The sequence below is a fragment of the Sinocyclocheilus anshuiensis genome, unplaced genomic scaffold (genome assembly GCF_001515605.1).
Source record: "Sinocyclocheilus anshuiensis isolate Anshui unplaced genomic scaffold, SAMN03320099.WGS_v1.1 scaffold345, whole genome shotgun sequence".
Classification (NCBI taxonomy): Eukaryota; Metazoa; Chordata; class Actinopteri; order Cypriniformes; family Cyprinidae; genus Sinocyclocheilus; species Sinocyclocheilus anshuiensis.
Window position 1 is genome coordinate 326,177 of NW_015536466.1, and position 8,869 is coordinate 335,045.

At 37.9% G+C, this 8,869-nt stretch overlaps 1 protein-coding gene across 1 annotated transcript in view; it reads right to left on the minus strand.

The window, feature by feature from the left end:
• Positions 1–8,869, minus strand: part of pex6 (peroxisomal biogenesis factor 6) — an 18,438-nt gene that overhangs the window by 2,187 nt on the left and 7,382 nt on the right. The window contains exons 7-16 of the mRNA XM_016488339.1: positions 8,352–8,554; positions 8,039–8,225; positions 7,823–7,899; positions 7,599–7,731; positions 4,519–4,724; positions 4,369–4,430; positions 4,168–4,276; positions 2,670–2,786; positions 2,520–2,597; positions 2,277–2,416 (exon numbers count right to left, since the gene is read on the minus strand). Of these exons, the coding sequence (XP_016343825.1) occupies positions 2,277–2,416; positions 2,520–2,597; positions 2,670–2,786; positions 4,168–4,276; positions 4,369–4,430; positions 4,519–4,724; positions 7,599–7,731; positions 7,823–7,899; positions 8,039–8,225; positions 8,352–8,554 (1,312 nt within the window). The remainder of the gene's footprint in view (positions 1–2,276; positions 2,417–2,519; positions 2,598–2,669; positions 2,787–4,167; positions 4,277–4,368; positions 4,431–4,518; positions 4,725–7,598; positions 7,732–7,822; positions 7,900–8,038; positions 8,226–8,351; positions 8,555–8,869) is intronic.

Genomic DNA, 8,869 nt, shown 5'->3' on the forward strand with positions numbered 1-8,869 from the left:
GACAGTATATATTTTTTTTATATTTGTTTAATGGCATCTTTATATGGCTAAAGGTGAGTATCACTGATACCAATACTACTGATGTCTTTGTGAAATAGTTTTTTTTTCTTTCTAATATTTAACCATTGACTAGCCATTTAACATTACAGTATAATAAAGAGTTGTCAATTTTAACTTTTATTAGAGTTTAAAAAATAACTTTCAATTTAGGTGAACTTAAAACAATCTTAAACACATAAACCCATTATAATAAATGTCATATTTACCTGCACCCATCAGAAATTATGAAATATACAGAAATTTAATAAAGCTATCAAAAACTCAATTCTAAATTAAATATAGATGAATCCTTAAAGCTATTTTTCTTTTGCTCTTTGATGAACAGTCATCACAGCAGCTGTTATGAGGTTATTTCGGCTGCTGAATCTGACACGCATCGTAGTTTCTCATAACTCTTTACCTGTTCTGACCCACTTCAGCTCTTAAAGTCTCTGTAATGAGCTGAGGAGTTGAATCAGGTGTGTTAGATGAGCGAGACAGTGCTGCTGCTCCACGACTGTTTGAAAAACAACTGCATTTCAGAGACAAGTTCTTAATCTGACTCATATATAACAAATACTTGCATGCACAGATTTAAGGCAGCATTAATTACTTTTTTTGTAACTTCATGACTTAACTGACGACATAACTATGACATTGCATGCTCGTAGTTTCTTTTGCGCTTTAATATGAAATTAGCCTATATACAGCGCAGGCTGCCGCATTTGTGTGTGCAATTGAAGAGCACGCTCTACGAGAACAGTATAATGGCTGACAGGACAGGAAAATTCGTTTTTACTGACATATGGCCTGACAAGTTCGCTGTTATTCTACTGAAGCTCCTCATCGACAGTAGCTTTTCCACGCTTGTTTGACTCGCACCTGGCGTTGAGGTGAAGTTGGAACGCGTGTCTGAAAAGTCTCCCGTTTTAAGTGGTTGTAAAGATGTTCTGCATCTAAATAAATGCAATTCTTGTCAAGAAAAACAGAGTCAGAAGCAGCAGTTGTGAGTGGGGTGGCCAACCCTAGCTCCGCCCCGCGTTAATTGCATTAAATATTTTTAATGTGTTAAACTGAAAAAAATGTATCTCATGTGTTAACACTTTAACTTTGACAGCACTCATTTTTATATTTCAATAATTTTTTTATGTATATTGTATGTATAATTATACATAATTCCTTATATATACACAAAAATACTGACAGAAGACTTAAGTCACTTATTATTGAAAAAATATTTTTTATTATTAGGGTGAATATATATATATATATATATATATATATCTACTTCATATGTAATTATATATATATATATATTAAGGATGTTCATTTTAACGGGTTAACCGTTAACCGACCGTATAGAATTTTGACCGTTTAATACGATCAGTTAAACGGTTTAAAAAGTCATTTATTAATATTTTTTTTCAGTAATTTATCAAAATATTTTAAAAGATTTGCTGCATGGTTAAAATACGCTACGCGTATAAAAAATGTGTGTTTTTTAGGGGGAAAAAACATAAGTTGCGTACAAGTCGCATTTTATTATTTCATTCAGAAATAGGCCTAATGCCGACGAGAAGTCTTAAGCTCAGCAAGGCTGAATTTATTTAATCAAAAACAGTAATATAATAATACTTTTATTCAGCAAGAACACATTAAACTGATCGAAAGTTACAGTGAAGACATTTAGAAAGATTTCTATTTCAAGTAAATGCTGTTCTTTTAAACTTTATATTCATAAAAAATCCGGAAAAAAAAAGCAAAACCTGTTTTCAACATTGATAGTAATAAGAAATGTTTCTTAATGAGTGTTTGAGTGTTTACTATTGTCATTTTGCATTATTGACACACTATTTTCCTATTTAATGCTGTATAGTTGCTTTGACACAATCTGTATTGTTAAAAGCGCCATATAAATAAAGGTGACTTGACTTGACTTAATAATTGAGAACCAATAAAATACAGAACACTAATAACTGAACACTAAATTGTCATATTAAAATGATTTCTGGAAGAAAAATGCTTGTCATCTCTAGAGAAATAACATTCTCCTCCTGCATGTGGTGTGGTGATGAAATCCTAATGACCAACAAACAAGCAGCCCTTACAGCTCTGAGGACCGGAGGAAACAGAGACTGTGGCATTTTCTGTAACATTTGCCATTTAGTTTGACATGGATACTCACCCCTGAGTCACATAATCAGAAAAGGCCGTTCATGGTATATTTTTCCACATACCTTCAGCGATACGTGAAATCTTTCTCTTGATGGCACACATCATGGCGTCCGAACAGAGTGCGTAGAGATCGGCTCCGGTCAGCTGAGGAGGACAGGACTCCACGACCTCCGACAGACACACGCTGGGATCCACCTTAAACCTGCACCCAGAACAGCAGCAATAACACACACCTTATTGCTGCTGTTCTGCAGCACTGTTGCTCCAGCACTGAGAGAGAGGAGCGTCATGATGGACACACTCACCTGCGCAAGACTGCCTTCAGAACCTGCAGCTGAGACTCTCTGTCTTCATTCACACCCACATACACCAACTTATCAAACCTGGGGTGAAAACATGCAATAATGCAAGAATGCTAGACAAACTGAAAAGCAACTGAATCTGAATGTATTTACCTGCCAGGCCTGAGCAATGATTGGTCCAGCAGATCTGGGCGGTTGGTTGCTCCGATCACAAAGACGTCTCCAGACGAATGAAGACCGTCCAGCTCTGCTAAAAGCTGTGACACAACCCTAAAAACAAACAATGACAAAACCTGGCTTGTCATGATGCACCAATACACATAGTTTCAAAGCAGCTTCACAGTATTAAACAGGAAAGCACCAGAATCAATCATGCAAAATTAAAAACTGAGGCAAATCCAAATTCATGCAGGAAAATAGTCTTTATTCAGCTTGAGTAGTTCAATAACAATAATAGTTCAGTTCAATAACCGCATGCATTTGTGGATTTTGAATTTCGAGTTCTTGCGTCAAGACGTGCTGAAAAGTCCACAAATAGGTGGAGACTCCACCCACTGTCTACTCAAGCCAATCAGATAACAGAGCCACATCGCTATGACCAATCACGTTTTGCTTTACACTCAGGTGGCGGCAATAGATTCACTTTGCATCCCTGAAAGGAAGTGATGTGGCGACCAGTCACCGGCAGTAAACTGATGTCCCGTTCTCCTTCTGAAGTACTCCACGCTTGCACAGATATAGGACAAAATATCATGTAGAAGACCAAATATGAGTCCAAGCGACCATACCGATTTTATGGACTTCCTATCTCAGCCAGTGCAGATGAATGAGCGAGGTTATATGAAGGAGAGACCACCCTGAGTGTAAAGCAAAACGTGATTAGTTATAGTGATGACATGATTGGTCAGCGCAATGTGGCCGTTATGTGATTGGCTTGAGTAGATGTGGGTGGAGTCCACCTATCTGTGGATTTTTGAGAGCTTATATTTATTTGTGAATCATAATGTATTTATTTGGAATACAGGAACAAAAATAACCCCATAGTACAGTATACTCACATAAAGCAATAGAAAATGTCGGATCTGTGATAGTTTTTAATGTCGCAAGATATGTAAACTATATAATCTATACAAAGCTCTAAATATTGGATACATGAGCATATCCAACTTTATTAGTAAACATTCAATGTACTCATGTAAAGCAATAGACATTATATAGGAAATCTCAACTGCTTGAGTTCTCATATCGTCGCAAATGTAACTATATTATCGCCCAGCTCTAATCTGCTAAATGTGACTATAAGGCATAAATATATTAAAATAGTATACTTGAAACAATGTGTATTGTGAAAAGCACTAAACAAATAAAATTGACTCGACTTGAATGCAAGTATCTGAATTTTATTGGTGTATTTTCATTTTACTTCACTATATTCCAAACCATAATATCTTACTTTTTACTCCACTACATTTTATGAAAATATATCTTTCCACGTTATTCTGAACTGAGGAAATCCCGAGGCAGGATCCCATACCTGATTCGTGAACCAGCTGAATCTTTTGAACTAGTTCACAAATCACACTGAATGATTCATTCACGGTTTGGACTGGTGTTGTGAGTTTAGTATCTGCACATGTCTTGTGATGCTGACCTGTCCATCACCCCTCCTGAGTCCCCACTGTGGCCTCTATTAGGAGCCAAAGAGTCCAGCTCATCAAAGAAAATAACACAGGGAGCAGCAGTTCTGGCCTTACTGAACACTGACGGACAGAGAGAGAAGTGTTAACCAGCTCAGTGAAATAAATATAGTGGACAACAGACTGACAGGAGTAGTTTATTTCGTTGCTCTTACCCTCTCGAATGTTCTCTTCACTCTGACCAACGTACATGTTGATGAGCTCAGGACCCTTCACACTGAAATCAAACACCAAAGTGTTGCACTCTGACCAGTCTCTTGAATATTTCAAACTCAAAAGCAAACAGAGGCTAGTGCTGTAGTCACCTGAGGAAGGTCATGGTACACTCGGTGGCGACGGCTTTAGCCAGCAGGGTTTTTCCGGTGCCCGGCGGCCCGTAGAGCAGCAGTCCGGAGCGCCGCAGCCCCAGCGAGAGCAGCTCTGGATGCTCCAGAGGAAGCTGAATTGTGTCCAGAATCTCCTTCTTAACCTGCTGCAGTCCACCGACGTCCTGCCATCTGACCGACGGGATCTGAGATGAAGAAACTCAGCGTTTTAGACACAATCTAACAAATTTAGATTGTGTCTAAATTTAGACACAAAACTAAACTAAATTTAGTGTAGCATTTGATACTGTTTCACACTCAATACTCTTAAGTAGATTGGAATCTATTGGAATTGCTGGTACGGCTTTATGTTGGTTTCGTTCCTATCTCACAGACCGCATGCAATTTGTACAACTCGAACAGTTTAAATCAAAATCTACTTATGTTGTCTCCGGTGTTCCACAGGGTTCTGTTTTGGGACCTCTTCTGTTTCTTATCTACCTTTTACCTATTGGCACCATTTTTAGGAAATATGGTATTCATTTCCATTGTTATGCTGATGACACCCAACTTTATCTGTCTTCTAAACCTTCCTCAAAGTGTCCTCCTTCTGCTCTTCTTGAGTGTCTTGATGAATTAAAAACTTGGTTTTCAAGTAATTTTCTCAAATTAAATAATAGTAAAACAGAAATTCTTCTTGTTGGTACAAAAACCACAATAGATAAGTCAAACATTTCCTCTGTGATAACAGACAATTGTCCTGTTCCTCTGTCTAATCAGGTTAAAAAAATGTGGGTGTCATCCTCGATAAAACTTTGTCGTTTGAAGCTCATATTAACAGTGTTACCCGTTCTGCATTCTTTCATATTAGGAATATCAATCTTTCTTCCTCTTCCTTCCTCTTCAGTCTTTTCACTGAAGAGTACTGCTACTCTTGTGCATGCTCTTGTAACATCACAAATTGACTATTGTAATGCTTTGTTTTATGGACTTCCTTCCAAATCACTTCACAAACTACAGTTGGTACAAAATGCCACTGCTCGAGTTATTACCAAAACTTCCAAATCTGAACACATCTCTCCTGTTTCTACAAAATTTGCACCGGCTCCCAGTTAAATTCCGTGTAAATTTTTAAATTTTACTTTTAACCTACAAAGCACTCAACAACTTGGCTCCTTCATATCTCTTGGATTTTCTTCATATACACACTCCTTCTCGTATTTTAAAATCTGCTTCTGCACTTACTCTTGTTCTCCCACGCACTTGGACAACTTCCATGGGGTCACGAGCTTTTGGATATGCGGCCCCCCTTTTATGGAACTCACTTCCTGTAGAAGTTCGCAATAGTTCAAGTCTTCCGGTCTTTAAATCTCGTCTTAAAACTTATTTGTTTAGGCAGGTTTTTATGTGATTTTATGTCTGTTTGTTGTATTGGCTTTTATTGTTTAATTTGATTGTTTTACTCTGTTTTATGGACTTTGTAAGGTGTCCTTGAGTGCCATGAAAGGCGCCTATAAATAAAATGCATAATAATAATAATAATCACAGCTTTAAAGCAGGAGATTTTACTGATAGCTGGGTAAATAGTACATTACAGCAGACTTCATTTCTGTGTGAACATTTATGACTTTATAGGCGATTTCAGAAGAGGCTAGCAATAGCAAGCTAGCTTTGAAAGCATAAGATCCCACCCTCCCTGAAAATCACTCTCCAAAACCACGCCTCCTCCAAAACACATGACCGCGCACAGACAGACCACATGATAACCAGCGACACGATGAGAAACGCTTTCAGATCGCCTCATGTCTCATTCACCGGTGAGACAACATCACAGTACAAAGCGCATAATATTACAATAATAACACCTACCAGGCAGGACAGCTTATCATAGTCCGTGGACTGAAGAATTTGATTGGACAAACATTTTTATGGTCCTACGCCTCCCACAGATTATATAAATACATATAAATACATTTAGAGCACTTAACTTAAAGATTGCTGTCGGGACGTGAAGAGACTTTCAACCAGCAGAACAAAAAATGTTTTTGAACAATCACCCTTGTGAAAAAGAAGTGTGCTTAATTGCATTGAATGTGCACTTAAAGTGTACTTCAAAACTTAAAAGTATCATTTTAAACTATTACTGGCAGATAATGTTATATTAATAAAACAAAAGTGTTTCTTAACACATTTAAGCACACTTTTAAAGAGTGCATTTTGCAATAATGTCAAATTAAAAGTTTTACTTTAAAGTACCATTTAAATCAGTTTTAATAACATTTTGCCATGCTTTTAAGAAATACACTTATTTTGATGTGCTGACTTACATGCTAGAGTGCATGTAAAGTGCTTGATTATTAACTGTAGTGTGTTATTGTAGTGTTATATATATTTAAATACTTGACATACAGGTTTCAATAGAAATGACATTAAAGTATATGTGACCCTGGACCACAAAACCAGTCATAAGGGTCTTTTTTTTTTAATGAGATGTATACATAATCTGAAAGCAGAATAAATATTTTTTTCCACTGATGTATGGTTTGTTAGGATAGGACGATATTTGGCCGAGATACAACTATTTGAAAATCTGAAATCTGAGGGTGCAAAAAAATCTAAATATTGAGAAAATCACCTTTAAAGTTGTCCAAATGAAGTTCTTAGCAATGCATATTACTAATCAAAAATTAAGTTTTGATATATTTACAGTAGGAAATTAAAAAATATCTTCATGGAACATGATCTTTACTTAATATCCTAATGATTTTTGGCATAAAAGAAAAATCTATAATTTTGACCCATACAATGTATTTTTGGCTATTGCTACAAATATACCCCAGCGACTTATGACTGCTTTTGTGCTCCAGGCTCACATATTTTAGTTTATAATAAATGCTTGTCAGTACAATCGGCAGTACATTTTAACCATATTTTAAAGACAATACTCAATAACAAAACTACACATAAAGATGTACTTAAGCAGGTAAAAAATAACTCTAAATGCATTTAATATAAATATAATATAATTCATTTTTATGAGGGTACAATGGACACAAAAGTCAAAGTCAAGGTAACTGTACTTTTGGGGCTCCGATGGCTTGTGAATGTGCCTCCTGTAGGACGTCCAGTGCCGCGCTGAAGTCCTCAGACGTGACGCTCACCCCAGAGACACACAGATCCTCCTCTTCCTGTTCACTTGCCGCTTCTGGAAAACTACACACGAAAAACACCACACCAGTTTCTCATCCATTCGACAGAGAAAAACAGTGCTGGAGTGACTGACAGCAGCGGGGTGAAGACTCACTACGTCTGCAGAAGTCGTCTGTGAGCGGCTTTCCCAGCGCTGGTAAGAAGTGTGCAAAGATCTCCTAAAACAAAACCCTACAGAAACAAAGTCAACATGAAACCCTACTGGCAATCAAATGCACTTATGTAAAGTTGGACCAGGACCATGTATGAAAAAATACATATGGTAAATCTGAATGCACAGATAAGATGGATGAGCAGTCAATAGTCTCACAGCTGTCTGTTTGGCAATCTTGCCAAGACTGACGTCTTTTCCCAACAGCAGGTCCTCACTGAGGCTGGAGAGCATCATCCTGCGCTGCTCCTCGGACAAGCTCTCTAGCGCCACCTGGTGCACAAACGCTGCCGTCACATCTGAGGACAGCTCTCGCTGGCTGCTCACAGACCCCACCACCACCACACTGCAGAAGAAGAGAAGAAAGCAAGCAAACGATGACAAATGGCCATCTGTTCAGGTTCTTTCAACAGTCTTAGAAGATCTCTTCCATTAAAGCGAATGGAAGGAGTCTGGCGTGCTGGCACCTCACCTGGCGTGAGCAGCTGCTACGAGCTGGCAGAGGGTGGAGGTGACCCTGGAGTCGGTCTCTGAGCCGTCCCGCGGCTGGCCGAGCAGCTGCAGGTTTCTCAGCAGCAAAACACATGGGTGATGGAGCTCCGCTCTCTCAAAGACAGACCTCATCTTAGCCTCGCACGCAGCTGCAGTGTCTGCGCAGAGACTGACGCAATCCACCTGCACACATCCAGCCTCATTTACATCTCTATTCATATTTGTGACCCTGGACCACAAAAACAGTCATAAGGGTAAATTTTTCTAAATTGAGATTTATACATCTGAATAAATAATATTTCCATTGATGTATGGTTTGTTATGATAGGACAATATTTGGCCGAGATACAACTATTTGAAAATCTGGAATCTGAGGGTGCAAAAAAATCTAAATATTGAGAAAATCGCCTTTAAAGTTGTCCAAATGAAGTTCTTAGCAATACATATTACTAATCAAAAATTAAGTTTTGATATATTTACAGTAGGAAATTTACAAAA